Raw genomic sequence first — 12,571 nt, 5'->3', positions numbered from 1 at the left:
GCTCTAATACAGCTCGGACATGCGCACGCCGGACATGGTGCATGCGCTGTGCCCAAATATCGAGCCGCTTGCGAGCGCTGTGCACTTGCGAGCGGCTCTGAATTAGGCCCTGGGGCGGCTGTCGATGGTGAGTGACAGCTCGCCCCTTTTTGTAGGCGGGTAAGAGGGTGGCTGCACAAACGCAGCCAGGCCCGATGGTCGCGATAATCGCTACGGTCTCCAGCGACGGTCTCCAGCCCGCTTGCACAAGCTGTGCAGCAGCGAGCGGGTCTGAATCAATTGTTAAGAACAGTGGCGTAACTAGGTTATTTGGAGCCAAGGGCAAGATGAAAAATGGAGCCCCCCCATGTGCGCTGCAAAGTAGGTGTAGCTACGTGCCACAAAGGCTGTCTCCACTGCAAAATATTGGCGTGTCAACATGACAGTAGTGCCCCTTATATAGTGCAACCAGTAGTGCCCCTTATGCAAAGCCCAATATACTGTATAGTGCTCCAGTAGTGCCCCTTATTTAGTGCCCCCAGTAGTGCCCAATATACAGTGCCAACAGTTTTGGATTCCTTAAAAGTCTATAAAAATCAATAAAACAGCTAATATCATGTAATTGGGACCTGTTTACATGCAATCCAAAACCAGAGTTCTGTTTTCAAATCTGAGTTCCGAACTGACTATAGAACCGAACCGGGACTCAGTTCAACTCTGAACCCCAAAGTGATTCAAAACTGGGATTTGATTCAACCCAGAACCCATAAATTCAGGTGTGTTCGTATATCAGGAAAACCAAACCGCAAATCTCTAACTTTATTTCATTTCTCAATAACTTTTTAATATATAGTTTTAATTCTGGATATAACCCTCCTCTTATTTTGTATGTTCAGCTGGTCAATTTCTGTTATTCAGTATCTTGGATATTCTCTTTATTTGGTATTACTGTGTACTATTGCATAGTGCCACTCAGTGGCGGGCTGGGCTGGGGGGCAGGGTGCCATGTGCCCCCCGGGCTGCAGCGTCATGCGGGCCGCGGGCCGGTGCAGTCTGTGTCACTGTGACACAGACTGCACCGCGTGTGTAGCGCTGACCGGATGGAGTTCGGTCAGCGCTACACTGACAAACACATAGCCGCCGGCTTCGGCAGCTGTGTGTTTGTGTTGTAAGCAGCAGCCAATGACAGTCTGTCAGACTCTCATTAGTCTGTCAGACTCTCATTAGCTGCTGCTGCTGCGCCCACTGCGGGAGCAGCTCCATCTTCCGGCTCCCGCAGTGGGCAATGGGAGAGGCATCATGATGTCATATGACGTCTCTCCCATAATGCAGAGCGGCCCGGGAGGACAGACGGAGGAGCAGATGGCGGCGGCGGGAGCGGGGATTCAGGTAAGTGTTTTTTTTTATTTTGTTTTTTATATTATGTGTATCTACTGGGGGCACTACAAAGGGGGGGACTACTACTACTGGGGGCATTACAAGGGGGGTGGGGGACTACTACTACTGGGGGCACTACAAGGGGGAGGGGACTACTACTACTGGGGACTACTAGTACTGGGGGCACTATAAGGGGACTACTACTACTACTGGGGGCACTACAAGGGGGGTGGGGGACTACTACTACTGGGGACACTACAAGGGGGGGACTACTACTACTGGGGGCACTACAAGGGGGAGGGGACTACTACTACTGGGGACTACTACTACTGGGGGCACTATAAGGGGACTACTACAACTACTGGGGGCACTACAAGGGGGGTGGGGGACTACTACTACTGGGGACTACTACTGGGGACACTACAAGGGGGGGGACTACTACTACTGGGGACACTACAAGGGGGGGGACTACTACTACTGGGGGCACTACAAGGGGGGGACTACTACTAATGGGGGCACTACAAAGGGGGGGACTACTACTACTGGGGGTACTGGAAAGGGGGGGACTACTACTACTGGGGGCACTACAAAGGGGGGGACTACTACTACTGGGGGCACTACAAGGGGGGGGACTACTACTGGGGGCACTACTGGAGGCCTGCATAAGAGTGTTCTCTCCTGTGGCACACAGGGGCACTGCATATGGGCACTACGACAGGGGGCTGCCCTAATCTTTATTTTTACCTTACATTAATCCCTTATGGACCCGCCTCCTCCCAGGAACACTTCAGGGGGGGGCGCCGTAGCACGCATATTCTTCGGACACCCTGGCTACACGCTACTCCTCTGCCAGGGCCGCCTGCATGCATTTGCCCCCCAGGCTAAAAATTGCCAGCCAGCCCCTGGTGCCACTTCTGCTCATTCGTATGCTGCAAATAATTTATTCAGAATAGAAACGAAGAACTGCATTCAGCAAACCACGCAATGAGTATTTTTAAAATCAGATAGTAAGAACTACATGTAGAAACAGAAGTGCATTTTGGTTCATATATATACAGATAGTATACAAAGTTGGACAGGACTGACATATAATTATATATAAGATTTTGCAACTGTTATGTGCTTGTATTACTCTTGGTCCTGACTACACAACTATTTTGTGTTGTAAATAGTTGTAAATTGTAATTTATTTTACATATAACACAAAAACATTGCAATGTTAATCCTATCTATATACAGAGATGTTACTGCCGCAAGCATTGCATACCTCCCAACCATCACGATTTCAGTAACAAAGCATATTTTCCTAAGCTAAAAATATATTATAACTATTTAGATACATATATTCTTAGTCATTTTTTTTTCTTTAAATCTACAACTGGAAGCCCAAGTCCGAACTTCCGGTATAGTGTGTATATGTACAGGGAAGAAGGACTTCCCGGTGAAGTGTAAAGGTGCCCACACACATACCGACTTGCTCCCAATCAGCTGATGTACACGATTTCCCCTGAACTCTCCCCAGGCAGTCGTGGTCACGATTTGGAGTTAAAAATGTTCAATCTGACTTAAGATCTATCTTGCAGCCAGTGCATTGTATCCCAGATTGGCTTATCTGCCCTACAGCACGGCAGATCTGAAGATGCGAGGTACGACGAGCGGGGACGCGCATCGGCATCGTGATCAAGAGTAGAAACTCACAATTTGGCCATTATTTACATGATCTGTCGTCACGATTCGTCGAAATTGGCCAAATTGGATGAAAAGTAGGTATGTGTGTGGGCACCTTAAGAGTCCTCCTAATGTGGCCAGTCAGTATTCCCGAGGTACTGGGTATCAGTGGTATGGTTACAGAAACTTTCTTATCGCACATTATTAATAAATAGGCCCCTATGTCATCTCTACACAGCTCAGAGAGATACTTAAAAGGGCCCTAATGACATCATTTCTCAGTTTCCCCAACAGGCAACTATAATACAGCAGCTTCCAGGAGATTTCTTCCCTCCTCATCCCATCAGACATGGACGTGCTAAAGAAGGTGAGAGATTAAGGGCAAAATTTACTAAGAGGCGGGTTCTAAACCCTGGCGGTTTGGTGACGGTTTTGCTATCTGCAGATTTACAAAAGCCAAAACCGCTTCAAAACCATCGTCAAAACACATTTTAGAATAGAATAGAACAGGGCTAGGGCTAAAATTACTAGTCAGCAGTATTGGTATCATAAAGAAACTGCCGTCAAACCACCACTAAACCACTGGGGTTTAGAACCCACCGTCAAACCGCCACGTTTTAAAACCTGCCGCTTAGTAAATTTTGCCCTCATGTAAAGAATATAAACTCTAAAAGTGTCAGGTTGGGCATAGAATGCAACCTAGCTCATACATGCCTACCCTCCCGGTTTTCGCGGGAGGCTCCCGATTTTTCGGGTAACCCCCCGCACCCCCGGAAGGGTAGGCATTTCTCCCGCATTCTGCCCACTTCCTAGTGAAGTGGGCAGAATTAGGAGAATACCCGCGGCAATCGTGGGTCTCCGTGAAGGGGGCAGGGCTTAAGCTGTGATTCTGCATGAATCACAGCATTTGGCCCCGCCCCCTATGTAAATTGTGCCCAATCGCGGCAATTTTACCGTGAGGGGGCGGGGCTTAATGACGCGAATCATCAAGCACCGCCCCCGTCGGCCCCCTGCTGCATCTCTTACCCGGGCTTCTCCCGGGAAGAGAATGTTAAAGGTAGGCAACCCTGACCTACCTATAGAATGAAACCTGCCTACCCACTGCTGAGATCATACGTTAATAAATCATCTAGGGTGTTCCTAGCCATTCTGCCTTCTACAAACTGTCATAATCATTTGTAAAAGAGTGGTGTATTAATTTATTAATATGTATTAATAAATATTTGTCACTGTTAATTGTTATTACACCTATCGTCAGGTCATAATAATCTTTGTATCAATACAATTCTGAATTAAGGAGAATGATGTGCAAGCAAAAAATATCCCATGAGTGGCAGTTCAGAGAGAGTACAAACCTTATTAATGAGAGAGGCTAGGGAAAAATGACCCAAGCTGATATGAATGGCAACAGTAATTTAAATATTACAACAATGGCATGCAGAAGAGTATCTTTGAACAATGTGCGCGTTGCCATACACAATGCGTTGCAAAATCACCAACACTTGAGAGACTGGAAAGTGACCTATAGTTATGGCAAAAAGGGTCCGTTTCATGGGTATGCAGTCAGGAAGCCGGCGGACCTAATCCCGACAGCCGGCTTCCCGACTGTCATATGCCGACGCCTGTCATTAGACATACGCTGGGAGACCGACGCCCGGCATCCCGATCGAAGGGGTGCCGGGCACCTTACACGGGTAGCCGCGGGGGGGAGGGTTAGGTTTAGGGTTCCCGGGGGGGCACCCCCCCCGGGAGGTTAGGTTTAGGCTAGGGGAAGGGGGGGTTAGGGTTAGGCACCCCCGGGGAGACTTAGGGTTAGGCACCCCCCCCGAGGGACTTAGGTTTAGGCGACGGGGAAGGGGGGGTTAGGTTTAGGCACTTAGAGGGGGGATTAGGGTTAGGCACTGGGGGGAAGGTTAGGGGGAAGAAATAGGTTAGTATATACTTACCTTTGTCGGGCGTCCTTTGTCGGGATTCCAATCGCCGGGCATGGGTCCGGTGGTAGATCATACTGATTCCGTTTCATGTGCGTGTTATGGGAGTGTCATTGGCGTGTCTGGGAACACTGCTGTTTGCTACCGCATATGTCAATGGTGCGATCGATGTTGCATCGATGTTGGTGTATTTACAATCTCCATCGCAAATGCACAGACCACACAGACTGAAAGTGGATGTCTCACCGCTTGTACACTCCATCACTCCATCCAGCACAAAATGAAGGCTGAAATTAGCATTTGCATATTCCCTCAACTGCTATTGTGAGAACGGCTGTGACTGCGGCTGCATTGCCAACCATCTGTGAATCAGGCCCATATTTATACCGCTGCTAAGGAGTACAATCTGTCACTGTGACCCTCAGGCAAAACAAGGTTGTGCATTCCTAGTTTAAACTCTCTTTTATTACACATATAATTAAACAATACTGAATCATTGATCTAATTCCCCTCTATAACCCTGTATATATTTTTGTCCTCAGATTTAATAGAACTGATGATGATACAGAATGCACAGATGCATCAGGTTATAATGAACAATATGACAATGTCAGCATTGTCCAGCTTTGGATATGGCACAACCCAATCCATCCCAGTGGTAAGTTAACGAGCAGCCTCTCTTTAGGGCTAATTTTTAGTTGCACACAGGGCCTGATTCACTACAGAACACAACTGCGAATGCAATAGCGATAACGCACTCAGTTCAACTGCGATAGTATGCTAATTAATTGAGATCACAATGCCATACGTAGCACTACATAAAGATGTCCACCTTACCTTACACATCCGTAATGTTTAGCAAGACTGCTAAACCATCAGTACAATCGAGTACCATCGCAGCCTCACGCACACTTGCACAATTCCTGACCTTACTCAGAAATTGCTAACTTCCACGCACGCTATCACGCCTCAGGCTGCATAGGCCATCACAGTGGATAATTTATGTACGGCTCTGCAACTGCGTGGAAATGCACTGCACGTTTGCGTTCGCCCGACCACACTTCCTGTCAATCACTCTGCGAAGGGTCTGCATAGTCACTGCAATCGCATTCCCGATCACAATGGCTAGTGTGTGCACGCGCACTGTGAAGCATACGCATGCTCAGTATGCAACAATCGGCCGATTGCGTGCATAATCGCAGTTGCATATGGTAGTGAATCAGGCTCACAATGCGGAAATTCAAGCAAATGGTAGATGGTTTTCAATTGTGCAGGTGTCTAAGTCCCTAAAAAGTTGCACAGTGCATGCATCTCATGGTGTGTACTGTACGCACAGAGGCGCAGTTGTGATTGAGATGCATGGTATCCAAAGTGTATTGGAAATGTGCGGGGAGTTCGTGGGCAGAGACTTGGAGGTGGCTATTCAGATACACGAAGATGGTCCATTTTATGGGCTTGTTTTAGGAGTGTCACGGGCATATAGCTGAAGTGGTTGCGAAATCCCTCACACTGAAGGCCTACCCTGGCAGAGAATCTGCACCTCGTATGGGGCTGGTGCAAGTTTTGATCTGCATCTGATGGTTGTGTCTAAAGATGCACCAAGCGGTATTTCAGCATCTAAAGACGCTCAAAGTGAACATCTTAGTCCTTGCACAAGCAGATGTACACTAGGGAAGGGCTTCCAGCGGTATTCGTATAGAGTCACACACGCTACACTGGCAAAAGATGCACATACGGACATGGCAGGGTTCGAATCAGACCCTTTGTGTGAATGAAGTGATACAGGGATCTTTTGCTGTCACTTTGAAAACTAATGGAGCATACACACGGTCAGATTTGTCAGATGAACGATTTGAACGATTTTTGACTGCATTAAAATGAATGGAATCGTCCAAGTCTGACTGCAAACACATCAGATGTCAGATCTGACCATAGGGAACGTGCATCGTTCATCTGACAGATCTGACAGATATGTCAGATTTTCCTTTAGATATGAACGATTGAACGATTTTTTAAATCGTTATCGTTCAGATCTGAAGAAAAATCTGACCATGTGTATGCTCCATAAGGGGGAGATGTAATAGCCTTTTGAAAAACTCACACAATTGTGGCATTTCTCTTAGTGCCTGCATGCACTGACAGTCATTTAAAATAGGCATGGTAGGGCTAACTGGGACTTGTATTGCGCCAGCATAGAAGGATATAAAATATATTCTTTATACATAATTGATAACCTCATACCCACCGTTTAATACCCCTAGTACTTGTTATGCCTATGGTGGGTGGGCAGTTATGTTTTTTTTGCAGGCCCAACTTTCCTAGAGCCACCAGCACCATGCAAATGGCCTAGGGCTGGTTGGCGCTATGGCAGAGAGGACCTCCCAGTCGAGTATCCCCCATGCTATAGTTCTACCAGCCCTGGCTGGTACTGTCTGGTGCTGTTAATGGATATTTTGACACTCTTTGTCCACCCAATTTTTCCAATACCAGCCTAGGCAGAAGCTCTAGCTCTAGTTTCACTTTTTTTGGGGGGAGGCACCCTAAGCATTTTTTCTTTTTTCTATTTAATTACAAGATGCTGAAAAACCGCTGAAGTGCTGGCGATGTGTTGGTTCTAACCCTGTCACATAACACAGGCAGATTGCCAAATTGCTGGATATTACATTGTGTGACTTGGAGGCCAAAGTCCCTGCAATCTCATTATGATTTTCGGTTACTTAAAAGACACTGAAAATGTGCAGTCAATTACATTCCCATAGGCAAACGCAGGGGGGGTTTCCGTCTGCCTGGAAACCCCCCTCCCCAGCCCACACAATGATCACAATAGACATAGTAATATAATAGAATTTTACTACTGCTGCATGTTCTTCACAGTATCACAAATGAAATGATTAGCACCACCTGTGGATCTTTTAACACGTATCAGTCAGTAATAAATAACCTGTGCACCAACTAGAAGATCTGGAAAACATGCACTGTTATGGATATGCTGCCATAGAGCCCAATATGTATATATATGTGCAGGGCAGTGCTAGATTATTCTGCTGCTCCCCCAGACTCCCGGACTTGCTGTAATACTCTGGAATGGTGCCAACATCTAAAATAAAAACATTCAGCTCAGGCAGGATGGCCCTACTGCCGCATATAATGGCTTAATGTGATTGCTGGTCCTCTATATGCTGGAATTATGACACACAATACACTTTGTATGACGCATATTAAAGCTGGATAAGTGGTATTTCTGCCCTCTTCATGGACTGGCCACACTCACTGTAAAATCCAGCATTTGGAAACCCCCCTCTAGAAATCCTGCGTTTGCCACTGATTCCCCCCTAAGCATTATCTGAGTAGATCATGTTAACTGTTTTAGGAGTTTTAGGAGAACTGTTAATTGAGTAACATGTCGCCTTTGATGTATTAATCTGTTTTCTTTTCCCTACAGCCCAATGTGGTCCCAGTTGAAGTTGATGAGGATGAGCCTATTGTGTATCATCATCATTATGATTCATACCCAGGAAACTACCTAACCTATCCAGCATACCCCACATTACAGCCACCAGCACCAATGCCTCAACGTGATCCAACCATCAGACACTTAAATCTGGATACGCAGCCTGTATCACCCTCACGCAACATAGACCAGTGAGATGGCAGTGTGTATCTGTGTTTATGATTATGTTGTATTGAAATACCGAAGCACTATACTATGTTGTACTACTCTGTACATACATTTTACCAGAGGTACTGAAATTTAGTTCATTACAGCAATCAGCAGGAATATCTTTCATATCTATATGCAAGCAAGGGTAGGATTACAGGAAGGGGGCCAAGCCAGTTCTGCGCAGCAGGTGGTGCCGGGCTGGAGAGGCGCCGCCTTCACAAATTTCATTGTACAGCATGGCGGACAACTTTTGGAGCTCTATAAGTAACGGTTAATAATAATAGTAATAATTATGGCACAGGGGAAGAAGCTATATGCAGAGACACAATAGACTAGGGAGCAGCAAGACAAACAGGGTCGGTAATGCTCTAGAGCAGGCCTTACCAAACAGTGGTTCTCCAGCTGTTGTGCAACTACAAGTCCTAGCATACCCTCCTACCTATCAGCTGGTAAAGCATGCTGTAACTTGTAGTTTCACAACAGCTGGATAGCCACAGGTTGGCCCGGCCTGCTCTAGAGGAATCAAGGTGCACAGAAGACTCACAAGTAACACTGAAGTAAAGGAGACCTGATACCCTGGTGCAAGGCTAGTTAAAAATTTTAAAAGGGTGTGCCAGTGACATCAGCAGTCAACTGATTACAGTTTTAAAAAACATACCAGCCCACTAAGGCCCACCATGGAAGGAGCATGCTGGAAACCGGACCCGGTGAGTGACTGACTCCAGGTCCAGCATGTGACATCCCGTAAGTCTAGATCTTATTTCAACAGAACAAAGACATTCTATTTACATCAGGAGCATATATATATGTTCGTTTTTACAGAGTTATAGAGTGGTTAGAGAGGGTATATGAAGAATACTCTAGAATGTGCCACTACTAGAGAATCTCTGAATAAAGCAAGGTTTGATCACTCCTAACAGACTGTGATGTGTCTCCACAGACGGGCTGTACCACCTCCTCCACCTATGAGTGCTACAAGCACTGTCGGAGCGGACATCCCTCCAGCTTCAGGTAAATTAGGCAATATGATTCTGATTACTCACCATACTAGATAAATACAATGTAAATCAAGAGATGTATGGTATACAGAAAGTGGTGAGATAGGCTTGCTTATTGTAACATTTTTCTGATGTTGCAATGTTATAATATATAAACTAAGAACTTGTTCAGACAAGCATATTAAGAGAAATGACGTACGCCACAATCACAACAGAATTTGCTGTGTGAATCATGCTGGCATCAATATTATTGCATGCACTCTCCTATGCTTCAGACAAGTGGCATTATAATATGTGTGGCAGGTCCATGGGTACTTTGCTGTGACCAGTGATTCATCTGCTGCTCATCTGAAGAGCAAAGGTGTACAGACACGGTCATCATCTATGATTCTAATTATTATTTTTTATTATTATTATTATTATTATTATTATTATTATTATTATTACCAGTTATTTATATAGCACACACATATTCCACAGCGCTTTACAGAGAATATTGGTCCATTCACATCATTCCCTGCCCCAGTGGACCTTACAATCTAAGTTCCCTACCACATGAACACACAGATACACACTAGGGTAGGTTAATTGGGACCCAATTAACCTAACACTAGGGTTAATTTTTATTGGGACCCAATTAACCTACCAGTATATTTTTGGAGTGTGGGAGGAAACCGGAGTACCCGAAGGAAACCCACGCAAGCACAGAGAGAATATACAAACTCTGCACAGTTAGGGTCTTAGTGGGAATCGAACCCACAACCTCAGGGCTATTTTTTATATGTGTAAGGTTTTTCACAATTAAGGTAGTACAAAAATACATGCATAGGCAAGGAAAACATAAATAGTATACAAAACGTAATGCATGGATTTGCATAGAAACATGAATAAGCAATTTTAGTAATGAGCTAATCTGAGGGAAGTGCAGGTAGATAAGAAATGCTAAATACTAAAGGTGGGTAAACACCTAGCAGATATATCTGCAGATCGAGTGATCTGCATATATACTGTATCTGTAGATGATGGTCGTTCATATACACTGAACGACCATCATCTTCCAGGCAGCCGTGGGTCCTGCTGGGCTGTGGGGCGGGTCCATCCCCCTCCCCACGGCTGCCGCTGCATGGGAACGGGTGGTCGTACACACTTGCTGATGGACAGATATGTCTGCAGATATAACTGCCCATCGGCTGTGCATCACAGCCGACGCGATATGTCTGTGAACGACGTCGTTCACAGACATATCGCTGGTACACACTGGTCGACGGGCACCAAATATATTGGCCGATCAGTGTGTACCCAGTTTAAGGTACATATTGGAGAAAACTATAAATAACATTATAAGATGTAAAATGGAAACAAAAAGGAAACGTGAGAGCAGGGGAAAGGGAAAGAGAGAAAGTGGAGGAGAAAAAAGAAATAAGAAGGCGGTTGGGGGTGGAGGATAAGAAGGACAGAGGTATAATTTGGGTCTACATTATAAACTAAGGGGAATAAACAAACATCCCCATAATAAATAAGAGAGAAAAGAAAAATCACCATGGTAAAATGGCAACATTATAGTAGGGGGACTGAAGAGCCAGAGGGAAGAGTTCCATGTGGAGTGGTGTTATGGTATATAAACCAGTCACACCAAACCAAGAGAAACTTATGGGAGGTATTGAGAAGATAAGCGGATATTTTCTCCATGGCTGCCATGTGCCAAATTGTAGTCATGAGTTGCTGATGAGAAGGAGGGTCAGTACACTTCCACTGTCTAGCAATTAAACATGAGCCGCATTTAAAATAGGTAAAGAAGGGATATAAATTTTTAATTAATGGCTGTATTAGGATTCAACAATTGATTTTACCTGACAAGCACTAAATAACACTACATGAGCTCTTGTATGGAATGGCCAAATATTCTCCGTAAAGCGCTGCGGAATATGTGTGCACTATATAAATAACTGGTAATAATAATAAATAAATATCCCTAAAAATGTATACACACTGTCAGGTGTAATTGTTGCACTTACAAATTATTTTGTCTATGTTTTTCCTGTCTTTTCAGAATATTACGACTTGACTGAAGCTCAAATATGAGATCACCAAGACCAGCCTAGGACATAGAGGATTATAAACAAATATTTAGAGTTATTATTACACACCAGTTTTCTGAAATCTGCTACTATCCTTTTATTTTACTTTCCTCTTAATGAAAATACCAGGCTAATAGTGTTATGTGTGCAACAATCATTGCCTGGAACTTCCCATCCACCCTATCTCCCCTTAAATTATTCTCCATTGTACGATGGTTATCTGATTACCCTTCACTATTTCATTTTCCTTTGTCCATCTTCTCCTAAGCTATAATATTATTATCTGTGTTGTTTGAGACCTACCTCCAAGATGCATTAACCCCTCTAACTATCAGACAGCTGAAGAAAACAAATTTCAACATTTTCAATCTGTATTTTAAATGTCTAGTGGTTATGTTCACATTTTATACAGTCAATGTCTTAATACACCTTTATTTATTTAAATATATGTTAATTTATAAGTGTATTCTTTCATAGAATTGTATTGTTATTTATTCATTGTGTGGGTTTAACTATTACCTCCACAACTCCCAACATTTGAAATTGTATAAAACAAATCCAGATATTTTATCACCCCCCCAATCATAAATGTGTCTCTCCCCCAACTGCAGGGAATGAAGGGGTGTAGTTACAAAGAAAGCAAATAAAGTCAAAATAATATCAATATGTATAGATATATATGTATATATTTGCAGATATATCCTGGAAATTAAGGACATTTATGCTATATTTTTCTGCTCTTAGACCTGTGTATTGGGGGATGTTTCCACTTCTGAAACATTCCCATTACCAAAATTGGACAATGATTACATTGCAGCTTTCAGGCAGTTTGCAAAGATGTGTGAGGACTATGGGCCTGATTCAGAGATGGACACAGTT

General features: G+C 44.4%; 1 protein-coding gene across 1 annotated transcript in view; it reads left to right on the top strand.

The window, feature by feature from the left end:
- PRR29 (proline rich 29) overlaps positions 1-12,307 on the top strand; it is a 33,710-nt gene extending 21,403 nt beyond the window's left edge. The window contains exons 2-6 of the mRNA XM_088476746.1: positions 3,307-3,391; positions 5,498-5,613; positions 8,398-8,597; positions 9,557-9,627; positions 11,665-12,307. Coding sequence (XP_088332872.1) covers positions 3,307-3,391; positions 5,498-5,613; positions 8,398-8,597; positions 9,557-9,627; positions 11,665-11,696 — 504 coding nt within the window. The 3' untranslated portion in view covers positions 11,697-12,307. The remainder of the gene's footprint in view (positions 1-3,306; positions 3,392-5,497; positions 5,614-8,397; positions 8,598-9,556; positions 9,628-11,664) is intronic.
- The last annotated feature ends 264 nt before the right edge of the window (positions 12,308-12,571 follow it).

The sequence above is a fragment of the Taudactylus pleione genome, unplaced genomic scaffold (genome assembly GCF_031769625.1).
Source record: "Taudactylus pleione unplaced genomic scaffold, aTauple2 ptg000192l, whole genome shotgun sequence".
NCBI lineage: Eukaryota > Metazoa > Chordata > Amphibia > Anura > Myobatrachidae > Taudactylus > Taudactylus pleione.
Note: the sequence above shows the minus strand (reverse complement) of the source record. Positions and strands in the feature narration are given on the sequence as shown.